General features: G+C 39.9%; 1 protein-coding gene across 1 annotated transcript in view; it reads left to right on the plus strand.

Annotated features, from left to right (window-relative positions):
• nt5dc1 (5'-nucleotidase domain containing 1) overlaps positions 1 to 20870 on the plus strand; it is a 64844-nt gene that overhangs the window by 29071 nt on the left and 14903 nt on the right. Inside the window, exons 7-9 of the mRNA XM_084952166.1 lie at positions 10739 to 10913; positions 13037 to 13134; positions 17888 to 18009. Of these exons, the coding sequence (XP_084808292.1) occupies positions 10739 to 10913; positions 13037 to 13134; positions 17888 to 18009 (395 nt within the window). The remainder of the gene's footprint in view (positions 1 to 10738; positions 10914 to 13036; positions 13135 to 17887; positions 18010 to 20870) is intronic.

Below are 20870 nucleotides of genomic sequence, written 5' to 3' on the forward strand. Positions count from 1 at the left end.
TGTATGATTTTCGTTCCACTTCTCACATGTACACCACTTTGTATTGGTCTTTCACGTGGAATTCCAATAAAATTGATTCATGTTTGTGGCTGTAATGTGACAAAATGTGGAAAAGTTCAAGGGGGCCGCATACTTTTGCAAGCCACTGTACATAGTAAACATCTTTAAATTAAAAAATCACAAATGGCTCTTTCATATATATGACCATTTAACATTTGTACATTTTCATCATGTCGTTCTCCTCCTCCAAAACTGCTCTCTCCCTGCTCTTGTGTCCACTCCTCACCTCAAGCCTCTTCTCCTGGACTGAAGTGAGATCTTGAACACACAAAAACATTTGTAAACATGCTTATTTATCCTGTGTGTCCTTCAGTGTTGCTTTTTGGTAATCTCAGTCTCTCACTGAATGTACTCCTGTGGCTTGCCAGCAAGTCATGGAGTGGGTGGGAGATATTATCCAACATTGTCTTTATCTTGGACAACATCCTCCTCACACACCACCCTGAGGGAGTCCAGCTCCATCCCGACAACATTACTGGCCTTGCGGATCAGTTTATTTAGTCTGTTGGCATCTGCGACCCTCAACCTGCTGCCCCAGCATGCAACAACATAGTGGATAGCACTGGCCACAACAGACTCATAGAAAATCCTGAACATTGTCCAACAGATGTTGAAGGACCTCAGCTGCTTCAGAAAATAGAGACGGCTCTGGCCTTTCCTGTAAAGTGCAGTGGTGTTTTTAACCCAGTCCAGTTTTTTGTGTACTCCGAGGTATTTATAGTTCTCCGCAATGTCCACATTGATCCTCTGGATTGAAACAGGGGTCAAGGTTTTCCTGGTCTTCCTAAAATCCACAATCAATTCCATGGTCTTTGCCACGTTGAGCTGCAGATGATTCTGCTTGCACCACGTGACAAAGGAGACAACCACAGCCCGGTACTCTGACTCATCACCCTTGCTCATGCATCCAACCACCCCAGAGTCAATAGAAAACTTCTGAAGATGGCAGGTCTCTGTGCAGTGGTTGAAGTCTGTGGTGTAGAGGGGGAAGAGGGAAGGGGGAGAGGACGGTCCCTTGTGGTGCCCCTATGTTGCTGATTATCTTGTCAGACACACACTGTGGAAGACGTACATATTGTGGTCTTCCTGTCAGGTAATCAACAATCCAGGACACCAGAGAAGCATCCACCTGCATCTCTCTTAGTTTATCACCCAGGAGGGTTGGCCTGATGGTGTTGAATGCACTGGAAAAGTCAAAAAACATGACCCTCACAGTGCTTGCCGGCTGGTCCAGATGGGTGTAGACACGATTGAGCCTTGAGGATGCGGGGACTCACCCTGTCTGGTCCAGCAGACTTGCCGGAGTGGAGTCTCCTTATTTGCCTCTGAACCTGGTTGTGAGTGAAAGTGATAGTTGGGGGAGGGGTGTCAGGACTTTCACTGGAGGCAACAGTGCTATGTGGAGAGAGAGAGGGAGGCCATGTCCACACTAATACATTTTCGTTTGAAAACGCATCTTTTTCTCTCTGTTTTGGCCTTCCATCCACACTGAGACGGTGTTTTCGGTCAAGGAAAATGGAGCGTTTTGAAAACGCTCTCCAAAGCGGATACATTTAAAAACGCCGTTTTTGTGTCGCAGTGTGGACAGCGAACCCGGAGCCTTTTTGAAAACGATGACACATTTTAGTCATGTGATGCAGTCATGTGACCAATTAAACTAAGATAGCGGAAGGCATTACACAGCAGTTGTTTTGTTTGCTCTCAATTTTGACAGCCCTATTAAAGATTAATATCAGTTTGTACATGCTCCAGACAGCTTTTCTTCAAATTCTTCATTTCTCACTTGCTTTTGCAACTTTGTACTTTTGTGTTACTCGCAGCAACAACTCCACCTCATTGTTAGTCCATTTAAAAAACTTTGTGCTTTTCCTCGACATTTTGCCGCGGCGTTTCAAAGAGCCGTTAAGTAAATAAATGGCAGACAGAAATGAGGCAGGTCGAATCGGCTTGTGTTTCACGCATGCGCAGTACTAAAAATGACACTTTCCCATTCTCATAGAAAGTTTACTCGCCAAGTGCAGCTAACAGCAGCGTTTCCTGACAGAAAAGTTAAGGATATCCTCATCAACTCACCTCAATATCCCTGTCATCAAACAAACGTGTGCTTCACTTACTCACTGGATTGTATTAGACTCCTTTCACAACATTTTACTGCCTCCCCTTGGAGCATACAATTGCATATGATAAAAGCCCAATGGCATTTGTGTTCACATATTTTATTCTCCTAGTGATCACTGCTTCATCATTTTAATACCTTTGTCTCTAAAGTCTGGGTTCTTTTTTTCACTGCTATAATTAAGTCATAATATCATAATCTATTGATAATTCCATTAAACTTGGTGATCATTCTTACTCAGCTTTACTGCAAGTTGATCATTTTGCTTTTCTGTCAGGCATCCTGGGCCCTATCAGAGTCCCAGTCCACGGCTTGGATATAGAAATAGTATTTCTTCTGTTTACGTCAGCAATATAAAAGATGTTGTTGCAACATAAGTCAGTATTTTTGCCATTTTTTTCATCCTGTGTGAGCTGATGAGGAGTAGCGATCGTGCGCGCTTCCCATGTGTTTTCTAAGACTCATGTATAAAGATGGTAGCCAAACAGGTAGCTATTGTTTATGGAGATTGCACCTTGGAGGATAATTCATCACTGTGAGTGCCATAAACTCCCTGTGATTATAACAAACCAGACTGGACTTGTTCAGGGTTTTACACATTTTGCTTTTTGTGCTTTTCTTTTGTCGGTGTTCTTCTGAGAGTCAGCAAAATGTAGTTAAGATAAATATACATAAATATGTTTAATTTGAAGGGCAATTTCACTTGTGCATTTAACTCTTGTTTACAATAGGCAATGGGATTTTTGAATCAGCGTTTTCTTCCCTGTGTATTTCGGTTGCGCTGCACCTACTGAGACTGTGCACGGTGTCACCCTGTATAGGGAATTTAAGATGTGATCTTCCTGAGATCAGACCTTAAAGTATGAATGCCTGCAGTTTTCTTAAGATAGCACTGGCTAAATATAGCTCTGGTTTGGTGTAATGACAGATTGCAGTGTCCCTCACGTTTGCTCTGAGGCGAAAGTGACTGCGCAACTGGCGTCACTGTCCCCCACAGCGATGTGTATAAGGGTGTCCAAAAACCACCGTCCCTTTTTTTTCACAGCTGCCATTGTTCTTTGTGTCGCCTTTTATCTCCACTTCAGTACCACTTCTTCAGAAAGTAGAAAAGCTAAGGGACAGGAGTCTATCTGCCTGCCTAGTGAACAACTCAAAGGTTTCCCTGTTCTCTTTTTCATGTTCCTTGATCATTAAGATAAAACACCCTTTAAAGCACAACACCTCAACAAAAGACCGCTTTGGGAAAGCTATATTCTAATGTATGATAGTCTAATTAATCTACTTAGATCAAACTGGGACAGCAGGCAGATAAATCCTTGGAGGTGTAATTCAACATCTTTCACAAAAAGTTACCTGAAATCTAGCCCTATATTTTTTAGAGATAAAAAGGACCATTTGGGGAAAATACTTTTGGGAGATGGAACGATGGATGGAGGAATTTCTACAACTCATGCATTCCCTACATTCATTGTATGATTTAATAGGACTACAAAATAAAATACTTTACTAATTCAATCTTTAAAATTTCTTCCAGTTTATGAAATTTATTTGATTTATTTTTCCTAGGAAACATCTTCCTAATCTGTCTTAAGAACAAAGTTATCTTATATTAATATTAATGAGGCACTTTCTCAGAGGAATGGTTTATTTGAAGAGTTTCAGTCAGGTTTCAGAGCTCATCACAGCACAGAAACAGCTTTAGTGAAGGTTACAAATGATCTTCTTATGGCCTCTGACAGTGGACTCATCTCTGTGCTTGTCCTGCTAGACCTCAGTGCAGCGTTCGATACTGTTGACCATAATATCCTATTAGAGCGATTAGAACATGCTGTAGGTATTACAGGTACTGCACTGCAGTGGTTTGTATCATATCTATCTAATAGACTCCAATTTGTGCATGTAAATGGAGAGTCCTCTTCACACACTGAGGTTAATTATGGAGTTCCACAGGGTTCAGTGCTAGGACCAATTCTGTTTACATTATACATGCTTCCCTTAGGCAGCATCATTAGAAGACATAGCATACATTTTCACTGCTATGCAGATGACACCCAGCTCTATCTGTCCATGAAGCCAGATAACACACACCAATTAGTTAAACTGCAGGAATGTCTTAAAGACATAAAGACCTGGATGGCTGCTAACTTTCTGCTTCTTAATTCAGATAAAACTGAGGTTATTGTACTCGGCCCTGAAAATCTTAGAAATATGGTATCTAACCAGATTCATACTCTGGATGGCATTACCTTGGCCTCCAGTAACGCTGTGAGGAACCTTGGAGTCATTTTTGACCAGGACATGTCCTTCAACGCACATATTAAACAAACAGACTGCTTTCTTCCATTTGCGCAACATCTCTAAAATTAGAAATATCCTGTCTCAGAGTGACGCTGAAAAACTAGTTCATGCATTTATTACTTCCAGGCTGGACTACTGTAATTCATTATTATCAGGATGTCCAAAAAACTCACTGAAAAGCCTTCAGCTAATCCAAAATGCTGCAGCAAGAGTACTGACAGGGACTAGAAGGAGAGAGCATATTTCTCCTGTTTTGGCTTCCCTTCATTGGCTTCCTGTTAAGTCCAGAATTGAATTCAAAATCCTGCTCCTCACATACAAGGTCTTAAATAATCAGGCCCCATCTTATCTTAATGACCTTGTAGTACCATATCACCCTATTAGAGCACTTCGCTCTCGCTCTGCAGGCCTACTTGTTGTTCCTAGAGTATTTAAAAGTAGAATGGGAGGCAGAGCCTTCAGTTTTCAGGCCCCTCTTCTGTGGAACCAGCTTCCAGTTTGGATTCGGGAGACAGAAACTATCTCTACTTTTAAGATTAGGCTTAAAACTTTCCTTTTTGCTAAAGCATATAGTTAGGGCTGGACCAGGTGACCCTGAATCCTCCCTTAGTTATGCTGCAATAGACGTAGGCTGCCGGGGGATTCCCGTGATGCATTGAGTTTTTCCTTTCCAGTCACCTTTCTCACTCACTATGTATTAATAGACCTCTCTGCATTGAATCATATCTGTTATTAACCTCTGTCTCTCTTCCACAGCATGTCTTTTATCCTGTCTTCCTTCTCTCACCCCAACCGGTCGCAGCAGATGGCCGCCCCTCCCTGAGCCTGGTTCTGCCGGAGGTTTCTTCCTGTTAAAAGGGAGTTTTTCCTTCCCACTGTCGCGAAAGTGCTTGCTCATAGGGGGTCATATGATTGTTGGGTTTTTCTCTGTATCTATGAAGCGCCTTGAGGCGACTTTTGTTGTGATTTGGCGCTATATAAATAAAATTGAATTGAATTGAATTGAATTGAATTGAATTGAATTGAATTGAATTGAACTTTCTAACCACAACTTGACTAAACTCGGTTGAGTTTTACAATGAAAACAACTTGTGAGTGTGTGATATTTGTTGAGGTATGTTTCACATTACATTGAACTCTGCATTCTTACACTAGTCAATATATCCCAGCGTAATGTAACACCTTTGTACCATAATGTCAGGTTTTCCACCACCATCAACAAAACTTTATTGTTCCAGTAGATGCATTGGTGGAACTGACCCCAAGTTGCCCTGATGTATCCAACGGAGTGTGAATACATTATGTTTAAAGTGAAAACACTTGTATGATAGTGTTTGTGTGAATGGGTGAATAAGGCTGTTACTAAGGCTACGTCCACACGTACCCGGGTATTTTTGAAAACGCAGATTTTTCTATGCGATTGCACCTTTCGTCCACACGTAAACGGCGTTTTCGGTCACTGAAAACGGAGATTTCTAAAAACGCCTGCCAGGGGGATATTTTCGAAAACTCCGTTTTTGCATTTACGTGTGGACGAGAAAAACTGAGAAAACGCAGAAAATGCAGCGTCAAAGGTGTGCGCCTTTTGTGACGTCACACTGTGCGCCACGTTATTGTTTCGGTGAAATGAATTTCACCAATACTGTTACTGTTAATTGTACTCTCTGCAGTGTTTAAATGCTTACATATACACACACAGTTACTGTCCCTCCACACATAGGACTGGGTTCTGCTTCTATGCCCCATCTTTGTTTACTATTTCCCACCGAGGCTTCTAGACTTCTGATTGGCCAACATTTCTACACTGTTAGGAATATATCGCCACCTGTTGCTTTGACATGTTCCTAGCAGCGTTTTTCTTCATTTCTGTGTTTACGTGTGGATGGGATTATTTTTTAAAACGAAAACGGAAAATCTCCGTTTTCAAAAATACCTGTGTACGTGTGGACGTAGCCTAAGAGAGTGCTGTACAAGTACCAATCTATTTATTACTATTTTTGTTGTCATTGAATCCCCGTCCAAACTTTTTCTAAAGGTCTCTCAGATTTCTTTAGATCTGGGTACGATAATGAAAAGCAAACCTTAGACAGGAAACGGGTTCCACAGTTCTCTTCTCAGTGAGGGTCCAATCTTTGGCACCTAATTTGCAAACTCAGATTTGAAGGTGTAGTTGCACTTTATGTAACTGAGCTGTTGTTCTTATTTATTTCAGTCATGAAAGTTACTTCAAAGGGACAACTTTTGTGTCATTTGTTTGAGTGATTTACCTTCATGTAGAGAGGATGAACAGTTTAATTGACTTACAATGTCAAAAAAAGCAAGAAATGTCAAAAAGATTGGCTTTTTGACCTGATGTGAAACTTGTTGTGGACTACGTTGGAACCTTCTTTTGACAGCTTTGTTTTTAGAGTATATTGCCTTTTTGTTATCACGAGTGTTATTTCGATAGTGAAGCTCCACTGTCACCGACTGAAAGGGGAAAAAAAGTGTGCAAGGGACATGATGCAGCAATTTGTGGTCGTTCTGCTAAAAATGGAAAGTCCACAGACAGAATGGCCCGACCAGTTTTTCCACGTGGTTCCAACAGGTGGTGGAAAATGCTGTTTGTCTGGATGCCTTTTTAAGACAAAACACTGTAGATTATAGCTTCCCTTTAGAGATTTAGTACATGTGCTTTATACAGTGTATATACAGAGATTGATGTTCATTATGTATAATGAGAAAAAGAGTAAATGGATCTTTTCTCACATTTGTTTTCTTAGCCTTTATCTTTCCTGCTGGGGGGATAAAGAAAATAAATGAACGTGTAGATTGTGCCCCTCATCACTTTTGGTGTGGCTGTTTGCAAAATGCTCATGTTCTCTGCCCTAATTTCCACTGCTACTGTTGATTTGTGTATCCTGTCAGGATGCTTTGATGTATCAAAGAGATTGACCTGCTGGAGGTCGTGGTTTTCTTTCACTGGGCAGCTATTCAGTTATGCAGGCCTGGCGCCTGCCTGCACAGTGCAGTGCCCAGGCACAGGCCTGCTGGGCCTCAGGGCACTTCAGTCCTATATTCACAGCTAGACACACACACTGTAGTAGCCTCACAGTGGTGCCAGAGCAGCATTTTAAATATGCGCTTCTCTGCGGGACTTCTGGTTTGCTTCTTCGCTTGCTTCTCTGCTTTAAATCATTTGCCTGGAAGCAGACAGAGGGCTGAAGAGATATAGAACAAAATATAGAGCGTCTGTGAAATGAAAATACAGAGTTGTTTTTGGGAGGTGTCACTGAGACAGAAAGAAATAAAACAAAACGAAACAGCACTCAGCTGTGGCTATCATCCTGTTCTGGGATCACACTCGAGTGTTTTTTTTTTTTTAGCATCTTTGTTCATATGAATTGCAGAATGGGTGGAAGTGTTGATCTCTATAGGGATGTGCTGATATATCAACTGTCTGCTGCTGGCAGCCAGTATTGACTGACACTGACATATCAGCAAAACGGGCGATATATGACCAGCGTCTGTGGTCAGCATGTATATCTGCAAACAAATTTTTGCACTATCTGTTAATATTGATTAAATTGGACACTATGGATTTAGAATTTCCCTTGATCTAGCAACAGGACAGTATTTACCACCTACAACAGAACTACCACGTGCTTTTATGATGTTTTATTGTGGCTGGTATTGGATAAGGAATCCAATATCATCTTTTTAGCCATCTTCATCTCTGAATCTTTGCGGCGTGTTATTGAAATCTGGTGCTGGCAGGTGGGGTCGATGTTTGTTAAACACATGTAACTACTTCATGGAATCTTGCTGCTAGGAGAGTTCCCCTAACCCCCCACAGATGACCTCCCTGATTGTGGGTAATGAGGCAAGACAGGCTTTGTGCTTCCTGAGGAGCGGCCATGGTCGTTGAGACCCCTTTTTGCTGTTTAGCTGAAGGTGTAATGATCTGTGGATGCAATTAAAACTTCAGACGAGATTTTTTTTAAATGTTTGCATCTGGAACACTTTCAAAAATGTGGATTTGAGGTTCTCACTGACCGGATAAACCAGATAAATAAGCCCTTTTTGTTTGTTTGTGTTTGTCACCATCTTCTGTTTAGACCTCTGTACTGCCTTTTTTGGAAAAAACCAGAGCGTTTTTCCTCTTCCATGTTAGTCCTGTATTTGGCCACTGGAGGCCAGCATGCCCAAACATTTTAGACTTGGTGCAGGACTGAGAAACCGCTCAACCATATCATTCCCATGACAGGCAGTAGTTGTTACATACCTATTTATTTAGTCAGATTAAAAAAATAGACCTAAACAGAAAAGAATTTGGAACTGCTGCTATAAATACTGTGTCAGGTAGTCTGCTGAGGGTGCTGATGTCAGGATATTAAAAATGTTATTAACTTATAGAGATAAGTAGTGTACTATAAGTAGAATGGAGCTCTTTTTTCTTCTGCTTGCAAAAGAAAAAACACAGCTTCTATTAAAGTTTGTCAGCAAATACCGTCTGCTTCATATTTCTGTTTGTATATTGTTGCCTTTATGTCAATTCCATCACAGAACTGTGAGGTCTTTTGTCTGTAGAATTCATTGGGTCTACAAATAGTCACAATTTTTGCAGTTACAAGACTTCCAGGTACCATTTGATAATGTTTCCACATTTTACAATGCAGAATGGCAATATTATATGTATTCATGTGTATTATGTGTTGTCAGGCAGTATCTGTATTCTTGATATATCGTGCTTTATTCATAGGTTTTTATAGTGATGAGACACATAACTGAGTTACATGTTTTAATGAGCCAGAATTGTTAATACTAACAGGAAGTGAAGTGATGGAGAAGCAGGGCCATGACCCTTAGGTCCCACTTTTGTGAACACAGATTCCAAAGAGAACTTTATTTTTTTTCTGTATGGCATCTTTAAATATAGTTCATGTTTTTGTGTGTTTAGTTTTGTTTGTTTTTTGAAGCTCGCTCAGCAGAAAAAAAATTGTGGAAAAGTTTAAGCACTTCAGCCTTCTTTGCTCAATCTGTAAACGTTTAGTCTCTCACGAGGAAAAATGGAAGCATGTGTCCTTTGATGTCTGTCTTTGAAAGAATTGTAGTTTTTTGGGGGTTTTGCAACAATATGCGAAGAAGCTAATTGATTACCATCTGTGCTGGTTTCTTTCAGTAACCCAAAGACTCCTCTGGCATATTTATGGTAGCAGATTTCAGTTTTCTTTTTCTTTGTTTTGTTGTTTCCCTGCATCGTTGCATTACAGGTAGTTACTTGTATCAAAGTTTTAATGCAGCTGAAAGAATTTTATCCTAGAATAAGTGACCATAACTGGAGGTCAACATGCTGTCCTTTGTTATTAAGGTGTTATATCAGGTAAAAAGATAAAGATGACCACAGATTACTTTAAAAAATCAGATTAGACAATAAAATTTTTACCTCTTTAAAAATGGACACTACGTTAGCGGTTGTGAACAGCTGGTACTTTCCATATAGTGTTACATTTGCACTGTATGATGGTACAGCAGACCAAAAACAGACCTGTGTTAGCCACTCAGAAACATGCTGTCAGTTTAGCTCTATGACACAACTGTAACTTACACGTATGTTACAATGGGGATCAATTTTAATGAGATGGTCAGTGGGTAGTAAGGAAATGCTGTTATGTTCAGCAGCTGAGGGTGTTCTAGCATTGGACTGTAAATAACAGATGAGTTCAGTTCAAGTTAATTCAGTTGACCTTGATTTGTATAGCGCTAAATTACAACAATAGTGGCCTCAATGGGCTTTGTCTTGTCTTGTAAGGTAAAGAAGCTACAATAATATAGAGAAAACCCCCAAAATCAAATGGCCCACTTTGAGCAAGCAGTTGGTGACAGCGGGAAGGAAAAACGCCCTTTTAAAAGAAAGAAACCTTCAACTGAGCAGGTTCAGGGAGGCAAAGCCATGACTAGTTGGAGATGAAAAGATGAAGAGAGTGACACAAGACAAAAGCCACAGTAACACTAACTAATGATTAAATACAGAGAGGTGTATAAACATAGGGAGAGTGAAAAAGAAACACTCAGTGTGTAATAGGAAGCCCCAAGCGGCATGGTAGTAGTGCTTCACAGCTACAGTAATCAACTATTACCATAGTAAATAACTATTGTAGCTTTGTTACTGGAGTCTCTGTCAAGGTGTGTCAGATTGTGGAAATCTGAATGTGAAATAGTAGCAGCGTCACTTTTGTTTACATAGCGTGCACTTGTCTTAACTACTGTTGTGTTTCCCCACAGATGATGCAGGGACATACTTCCCAAGTGTGAAGAGGGATCCGGGCCAGTACCTGCAGCGTTGTTCCGACTCTGTCAAGACCTGGCTGCGCAGCATGAAAAATGCTGGCCAGGTTCTGCTCCTCATCACCAGCTCCCATAGCGACTACTGCAGGCTCATCTGTGAACACATCCTGGGGTAAGACTGCCCACACCGATACTTCACACTGGCACCTCCATTAACAAAGCTGGAACCTCATCTGCTTTGTTTACCATAACAGTCCAAATAGGGTTTTTAACCTATTCTTTTTTTCATTCAACTCACTCATCCTTGACCTTTCTAAACCTGCCCAGCAGGATGCTGATGAGGTCTGTGTTTTTAAATTGTAGCGGTGGGGCTACTGTTCAAATCACTGGCTTTGTGCATTACCAGCTTCGCTCTGTCTGCACTATACAAAGTGTGGTTAGAGCCTTGTTTTTGTAGCCTAAGCCCCATTTCACACTCGATCAAGCAGCAGTACAGGGCCTTGAAACAACACAGTGTCCACGTTGCTGCTGTGTTTGGACTTAGATAAGCCCTTCTTGTTCTTTGTCGGCTCTTATCCTCTTCTCTGGCCTTGTCGATAATTTGGTTTTTTTTCAGTCTCCATTGCTTGAAGCTGTTGCTCCATGTGAAGTTTTCAGGTTAAAGCCGTTTTGCTCTGGATGTCCTCCTCTCACACCATTTCCTGTCGTCTTCCACAGAAAGCAGAGGCCTGTCAGAGTGTGTGTGTTTGACACAAACTCAGACCTTTACAAGGTCAGCAGATTTCTGTTGTAAGACTTAGAAATTAGGCTGAAGTGGTTTAGGGAGGAGTGTTTATGCTGATTGAGGTAGTTGGCTTCAACATCCTTCCTGGTTGTCTTACAGCCAAAGTTTGTGTATTCTTCCAGGGAAATGTGTTGGTGGGTCATGTTAGCACATGATGTGTGATATGTTAAGAAAGCACTTTATTGAGAAACGGGGCTTCTCCTTTGTCATCATGCCACCGTCCTTTTCAAGAGAAAATCGTCACTGGCCCACAGTAGTTGCAGTGTGGCAAATAGTGGCTGAACACCAATGACACGAGGCTGTCAGAAATAGCACAGGAAAGCCAGCTCTGTCCAACAGGAGAGTACAAGCTAATACTGACCAACCTGTCCAGTGAAGTGGGCATTACTATTTGGTACAACTGGATGAAGACTTTTTTTATCAGAAGAATAGCACCATTTCATGATTCTATAACTGTTTATTCCACTGACTATATAAGCATGTTTTCTGGTTTATATAAAGTACTGAAAGTTGAGATGTTTATCCATTTTCTTCGGCTAATGTGGGAGTGGGTCATATGGGCAGCCAAAACTGAATTTAAAAAAAATTGAACTTAATTTTTTTAAACATGTACTTTTCAAAGAGGTTTTTACATGTCCACTTAGGTGGACAACATACGTTTTGACTTATGAATTTGACAAACTACTAAAATAAAATGTGAAAGAACTATAACATAACAAAAATATTTTTTTATATATATTTTAAATATATTTTATAACAATATATGTAACAAATATAACCCTGTCACCCAGTGAGTGGCAGGGTATGGAGTGACACAGCAGTGTCCAATGTAGTGGTTTATATGCAAGTATACTATCAACACAGACACAAATACAAGAAAACCGCCTTTGAATAGCTGTCCACTGTAGTGACCACTATGCATGAAAGGGTTAAACTCCTTGTCCCTGACCCAGTGTAGACAGTTTGGGGATGGCCCTTCCTTTTCCAAAGTCACACATCACTGTCTGACCTTCCCATAAACACACTCCTAAACCTCATGGAAAGCCTTCCCAGAAGAGCTAAAGCAGTTATAGTTGCAAAGTGTGGATCACAATCATATTAATATTTTTTTCAGTACAAATACACTTTTGAGTTCTGAATTATGATTGTTAAAATGTGCAGAAACCCATTTTTGCCACAGTTATATACTGTACTGTACTATAATGAGCACTTTTATCATGAAGCAATTAAAGCTTGGCACATACTAATATTTATGTCTTGCTTCATGAGCCACTTGTTGGCTTCTCTCCTTAAAAGGAAGATTCTTCCTCATAAACATGTATACTAAAGTCCTCATGACTGTAGGTCGGTGTTTACTTTAGTCTGCATTTCTTCACTGTTTATTGCTCTGTGTTTTCTATCATCTGTATCATCTGATTGTTTAGGCTCATTCAGCCTCACTGTGTGCACTTGTGTACTTGGATGCTTTCCACGAGTTGTCGAGTCTAAAGAGTTTTCTCTGGCTGTTACAGGAAGGACTTTGAGGAACTATTTGACATCATTATCACAAATGCCCTTAAGCCAGGATTCTTCTCCTTGGTGCCCCAGCAGAGGCCCTTTAGAACCCTTGGTAAGTAAAAGATCACCACACCCATTTCTCAGTTATTTAAGCCTTGAAAATATCTGTAGAAAAGGCTCAAATATATAAATTTTGCACCGGCTGGAGGTTTCAAAATGTTGTTAAATGTTACATTAAAATATTATTATGATTTCAAATATATAAAAATAATAATCTGTCACTTTAAAGAGTACCATCACATAAAAAGTACTTTTAATTAAACAAAAACAAAACATCTTTTTGCAATTATCTTGTACGTGTTTGTCATATTGTGTAATTACTGCTGCATGTCTGCAATTGAATATATTGGCTTTGCCACATTAAACAGCAAACTGGCATCACTTTGAGTCCAATGATCTGGTAATACTTTTTAAGGAATGGTGTTGTGTAAGTTTACTGTAGCTGACCTCTGTAATATGAATGTTTCAGGACATATAAGAGTGTACGTTAGTGGTTATTAACACCGACTTATTGGGTGTGGTTTCTGGACGTTTTCAGTTTAAGCCAAAGCTTAATTGCAGATGTAAAAAGCTCCTCCAGACCATTCCCTATGGATGATTTGACTAAAACAGGTCAAACTACACTGGCTCATGTTTAGTTTGCAATTGAGAGTGTTTAAAGGATGGACAAACCCACTGGTTTTGGATTCTACATTATGAAAGTGACCTTATTTGAAAAAGAGGGTGGAATGCAAGTTTATCAGCCAAGAATATCAAGCTTGGCTAGTCACCAAAACTAAAGGGCAAGGGAGCCTTCACCTCCTTTGCTCACTTGTGACCTCAGTAAACACATTCCTAAGGCGAGAGGCGGCGTACACCCTGGACAGGTCGGCAGTCTATCACACAGAGACAGACAAGCATTCACACTCACAGTCACACCTATGGACAATGTAGAAATATTAATTAAGCTAACCCCAATAATTGCTTATGTTTGGACTGTGGGAGGAAGCCAGAGTACCCGGAGACAACCAGATGGTGGAGTTCTTTCTGACATCAACTGTTCTAACCCCACACCTGTGCTGCTCCATTTACAACAGGCTTTTATTACTTTAGTAGTCTATTGATGGGAATAAGAGCTTACTCCAGCTATAACCACCACAGATTTTACATTTAACCTGAATATTATAAACAGCTGTGCGTTCTGTTATTGACAGCACTATCTGCAGTTTCCATGTAGCTTCTCCTACCTGCCCCAACCCCAGACATCTGCTCCTAGATGCTGGTGGTGAAGGTGTGTCCTGGGACAGGGGTAGTTTCCTGGTATGCTCCCCATGTCTGGATTATCTGGCTGCCAGCAAGAACACTGGGGATGCATTATGTGTGAAGACGGGATGATCCACTCACTGAAATATTCTCTCCCTCGCCCTTAGCTTTGCCACGCTGGCAGAAGTAGCATCGGCATCTGGCCTCTATTCTTTCTTTTTTTTTTTTTAACTGAAATCGTTGCTTCTTGTTCTGCACTCTTGACATATTCTCATTTTTATTGGCCAATGAAGTTTATTTAGAACACTTAAAATTTATTACACTAGAGCTGATGGTTGAAGACCCACCAAGCAAGCTCAATTCATTGTCATGAAGGTGAGCGCACAGAGCTGATCATCAGCTCGTAAATGATTGGTTTAAGAACGTCCACTTTCCTTCTATATTCTGAAGACATTCAGATTCACAAATTGCATTTACTCCCTCATCATCTGCAGATTAGGTAACACTACATAAAAGTACTCTACAAGTACCTGGATGGTGTATTTGTAGATGGCCCTACTGGTGGTGGTCAGAGGGCCTGGTGGCGCCAGTGTCCAGCAGCCTCGCCTCTGTCAGTGCACCCCAGGGCAGCTGTGGCTACAATGTAGCTTGCCATCACCTGTGTCTGAATGGGTGAATGACTGAATGTAGTGTAGAGTGCCTGTCATTCTGGGACAGGATAGTTTTATCTGTTCAAATTCGTCACAGTTTCTTTTAGATGTTTTGTTATCTGGCCTTCCTTTCTTGAGTGTACCTTAATGCAAGTCCTCTGTTTTTCTATCCATGAAGATCCATCTAGGCTTGACTATGACAGGATAAATGAACATGAAACTGAAAGTGTCACAGTATGAAACACTAAAAAGCCTGAAAGAAAAAACTTGTGTTACAGAAACAGGACTTCTTAAGAGCTGCTGCTTATCTCAGCTGCACCATTTGCACTGCTCTGAATCCAAACCACATGACCCCATCACTCTCATAGCCCAGTGTCCTTGCAGCTGAGTATACACGTGTGCATGAGGATTCCCAGATGTTCAGGTGCTCATCCCTCGTCTTACTGTTTTTTCTCTCCTGTCAAAATGTTTCTAGCATATTTAACCTGAGTTTGAACTTGCTCTGTGGAACACTGTGTCTTTTTTATCGCAGAGGGTGAAGGACTCCTTTTATCATTATGCTGCTGCTGGGTTTTAGATGCAGTGAGCCATGTATCCTGCTTCACAGAGAGGAGTCTGTAAATTCCGACAGGGAGCAAGCGTTTGCCATTGTTTAGGTTGACTAAGGAGGCTTACTGCAGAAAGTTAAACAGTCATACAGTATATAGCAGCTTCACAAAGTTTTCTTTTTGCACATTTGCATTTTCACAAAGTCGGTCAAGTTTTGACATGATAGCAGATTTATTTAAAAAATTTAAATCTCTCCATTACCCAACTATTTAGATCCTTATATTAGCTTTAACTATCCTCCAAGGAAGTAAATAGGACATCATTTAGAGAGGCACACATACTGTTAGAGCAGAGGTGTCAAACATAAGGCTTGGGGATCCAAATCAGCCTAGCAAAGAACTTTCATTCATTCATATTACTCCAAATAATTAACTAATATATATATATATATATATATATATATATATTAGCAAAAGAAAAATGTAAGAAAATACATACTTAAAGCTGTGAATTAGTTTTTATAACTATATGAAATATTTACAGTATAAATGTGTAAAATTACAGGATATTTTCTGTAATTTTACACATTTATTTCTTACAATTTAAACTCAAACAGTCAGTTATTGAAAATGATCTATAGGAAACTGCCCAGCATTGTTAAATGTGATGTCGTGATTGTAGTGCAGTTAATCATTACTGAAACATTGGGGATTACATGTCTTTATCCCAGTTCCACTTTTGCTTATTATCTGCACTAACAAACAGCATCTCTAGAAGGAACTTCTTTGCTAACATCAAACCTGTAGCCAACCAGTGGAAAACTCTTATTCACGTTGTTATTCACAAGCTCTGTATTCCGAAAATGACACGGGTGTTTTACCTCCTCAGAACCATGGCTCTGACTTTTTCGGAGAGAAAAGATGAGATCTGTTAATACCTTGGCTGACAAGTGGTGTTTGTTAAGGTTGGATTGAAACAAGAGGGACATGGCTGGATCTGAATATGGCAGTCTTCACTTTGCTGCTTTCATTCGTAGTCTGATTTTCCCCTTCAGTGCTGAGCTGAGATAAGGGCTGCCGAAATGCAGTTTGTATCAACAGCAGCTCTCGTCTTTGTAGAGTCATGGAATACTTGGAATCAAGTTACCAAACTAAACCAAACAGAAACTTCAGAGGTTTTCTACCATTTCGATTGTCATTTTTTACCTATACATGAACATCTTTGTCATTATTTATTTGAACATTTTCAAGCTGTCTCTTAAAGGACATATTGTGTCTCCAACAATGTCTGATAAAACTAATGAATGTTGTGTTTTTTAGATAGGCAACAACTGTGGTGCAGGGTTGTGTGCCAAAAAAAATTAAACTACCCTAAGCTGCAGGAAGATTTATAGACCTTTCATCGTTCTTGTAACTCTTGGAAGAAGTCCATCCTTTTTGTGTGTCCACTCCACAATAGTAGGCATTTTAGAGTTCGTAGAACACAGTTTGGTTCAGGGTCAGTATCCACTAGCAGAAGCGAAACCTTTGAGTGTTGTGTTTGCCTACAAATAAATGTACATTGTTGCAACACTAACAACTGGCATATCTAAAAATCCGGGAAATATTAGCTATGTATGCAGTAGTTCTCCAAACAGAACAAAAATATAGACCAAAGAGCTAACAGTCAGGTCTATGCGTTATGAAATTTGTATGTTCTTACATGAGTTGTGGCCGTATAGTTCAGGTTTAGGGCTTATCCATGGTTAAGCCTAACATTTTGGTATGTCAAAAAAGAGAAAATTACATTTGAAGAGATGCAAATCTAGCCCGATTAATAGCACTGTAATTTAACCCTCTGAGGTCCACATCCTCATCAGTCGCAACACAAATTCAAATTCTTAGCCTGGGCTATCAGAATATGTCATTTTTCATGGTTGCATGATTTTTATTAAAATGCTCTCCCAAATTTTGGCAATTGGGGAAATAAGAAAATAATTATTCCAACTTTTTTCAAAAAAGTCAATTTTGGACTTTGAAATAGAGGGTGAGGGTCGTGTTGGGGTTAGATTTACAACCTATGATCAACTCAGAGGGTTAAAAGGTTGAATGATTCTGAAGACCTAGTAAAGAATCATATAGTAATTTAAAAGACAAATTAGAGCTGAGGATAAGATGCTATTTGTACTTCCCTGTTCTGTTTTTTCACAAACACTGAGATTTAGTCTTTGTTTCCCTGCACAAATGACGCTGTACCTCTGCCACTGAGTTGTGTGGTTTTGTCCTGGATTACTGGAGGTTTTGCTGGTGTGTCTGCTCCTGCAGCAGCTGGCTTGTTGGTCAAACTGCTGCGACTGTTTTATATTACCCATTTTTGCTTGTGCAGTGAACGATGTGGAGGAGAGCGAAGGTCTGCCGTCGCTGGACAAACCCGGCTGGTACTCCCAGGGCAACTGGCCACACCTCCACGAGTTGCTCAAGAAAATGACGGGGAAACCAGAGCCCAAGGTACGCAAACCACCTCATACACTACAGCAGGCAGCCAGAGCTCTGGCTCACTTTGAGGTTAGCTCCAACTTCAGCTTTTGGCAGACACTGAAAGAGATGAAGGCTTCATGATAAATACGCTCAGGGAGATTCACACTAGAGTGATGAAGAGGAGGAACGTGGCCCCTGGCATGACTGTTGACAAGGCAGGGGTGTGACAGCATGCTGAGAATTCACTGATAGAGCCAGTATGAGCCATTCTTAGAGACACTTCTTTCCCTCAAGAAAACAACAGTTAACCAACATTCAATCCCACACAACAGTGGTTTGTTTAATTGACAAGGCTAAGGAGAATCTTATTTTCTGTCATGTACATACAGATATATTTATGACTTCTCAAATTAAACATGGAAAAATTAGCTAAACTAACTAAATACCAGAGGTGGAAAGAGTACTAAAATATTTTACTCAAGTAAAAGTACTATTACTTTGCTGAAATTTTACTCAAGTACAAGTAAAATTACCTGTCTAAAAATTTACTCAAGTAAAAGTAAAAAGTAGCTCATTTAAAATTTACTCAGAGTAAAAGTTACATAGTTACTTTTTTGTCAGCAGGAGGACAGCCTCTTCTGAGTAGTGCAAAAAAGACAATGGGATAAATCTCAAAGTAGTTGTTTTTTAATTAAAAGAAAAACTTTACAAATTAAAGCGCAGTGGCAGTTAAACTGCAAGTCTATACATCAAAATGGATAATGGTCACCAAACCAACCAACCAAACTGTCAAAACCATATAATTCTTTTACATGTGAATGTGTTTTAAGCTGTCAAATAAGAGAACAAGTACTGAATTGAGCTGTACGGCAGCTGCTATAAAAATGTGTTTTAATTTTTTAAACTTGGCCCTGCTCTGTTAATTTTGAGGAGCAATTCAATTCAATTCAATAAAACTTTATTGATCCTGAAGGTTGACCCCGAAGGAAATTGGGTTAAGGTTGCCGACCTTTGCCAGCGTCATCTTACCCTCCGACCATACATACATTACACAAACATCACATGGGGAAGACAGGTCAGAGAGGTATAACGATGGAAAATGCACCACGTGAGGAAAGATAAGGAGAAAAAAATAAGTTCCCCTAGACTGAGCTCCAACAGGGAGATCAGTTTGAGAACAGAAAAAAAACCACCTCTGCACATAGCACATGTTATTCTTTTGCCTGCAGTGTGAACATATGTGGGTTAAGTAAGAAAGTAGCCGCTTCTGTCTTCTGTCTAATTTAACTCATTTTTTTTTAAAATAAATTATTATTATTAACAAACAGGAAAAGTGAACACATTTTCTTTTGGCAATCAAGTAAAAATATTTTAAGTTGCGTGGACAACAACGTGCCCAATAACAGCTTATGTCTTAACTTAATGTGATTAACTTGAGCACAGCCTTTTTTGCTAAAATAAATGTACAAGTTTCATTTAACTTACCTCTACATGCTTGCGCAGGTTTGATGTGGAATTTTTAAAAGCTGCTAACTCGGTCTCTCTGGGCAAACACAGCTTACACTGCATAATAAAGCTGTTGCCTTTCTTGCACTTGAAGCCGAAATGGTCCCTTAAATAAGGCCAGGGGTTCACATCGGTTTCTTCGAGTTCAGGGTCAGCAGAATTCGATGGGGTTTCTTTTTTCGCTGGATCCGTACCACCGATGTCAGACTCCATTTTTATCGTGACCCAACGCTAATTTGTTCTACTACCCATCATTCCCTGCAGTATTTCCGAAGCGCAATGTTGTTGTTGTTTTTTTTTTTGTTCTTTTAATTTACTCAGTAACGGGTGTGATTGAAAATATAGCGAAGTACAATACTTTTTAAAAAATATTCTTAAGTAAAAGTAAAATTACCGACTTGGAAAATGACTTTAAAAAGTACAAATACACAAAAAAACTACTCAATTACAGTAACGCAAGTAAATGTAATTCGTTACTTTCCACCTTTGCTAAATACTGTGGTCAACTCCAGCCAAGTACCTCTGGCTTCAGACTTGGAGCCAGGGTTACTATTACATTTTTAAAGTGGTCTAGAGCAGCGGTGTCCAACTCCAGGCCTCAAGGGCCGTTGTCCTGCAGGCATTTTCATTCCAGTTCTTGTGCTTCATCATTTTAAGAAGAATTCTCTTTTTTTAATTGTTTTCAAAGCCATTTTATACATGAATCATTCGAGCATATAAAAAGCACTGTTGCGAAACATATAATTTGTTCCCATTTATTTAGTCGATTGTATGTAAAGTGCCAACAATAGAACTGTTTGACAGGTGTAAAACAATATTTTTGCACTACCGTATTTTTCGGACCATAAGGCTCACCGGATTATAAGGCGCACTGTCAATGAACGGGTTTGTTTTCATACATAAGGTGCACCGGATTATAAGATGCATTAAGCAAAACAAAACAGTCAGATATGTCAAACTTTACTCAACTCACTCTTCTTGTTCCTCCACTTCTGTACCATTGATTCATTAATGTTGAATTCTCTCGCAGCTGCTCTATTCCCATGTTGTTGCAGTATATTAATGACTAACCTCGTATTGTGGATGGATTATCTCAGTTGTTCTCCAGACTGAAGTTTGGTCTATTTACAGCATCCTGCCTTGCGATTGCATTTGTCCCACACCATTGGGAACCTTCACGTTAACTTTTATCGAGTGGATAAAAGTTAGCATTCATCTTCCAGCTTCACTGTGTTAATGTTATGCTAACATAGCTGTGTCACTAGCGATCACGTAGCACAACATTATATAACAGCTAGTCTAACTTCAGTAACCCTACAAAAGTCACTGCTGTTTAGTTTTCTGTCTTCAGTTATGTTGGAAGTGATAGCAGAGCTGTACGTTTA

This window comes from Perissodus microlepis, chromosome 15 (assembly GCF_051167445.1).
Source record: "Perissodus microlepis isolate ML-2025 ecotype Zambia chromosome 15, ASM5116744v1, whole genome shotgun sequence".
NCBI lineage: Eukaryota > Metazoa > Chordata > Actinopteri > Cichliformes > Cichlidae > Perissodus > Perissodus microlepis.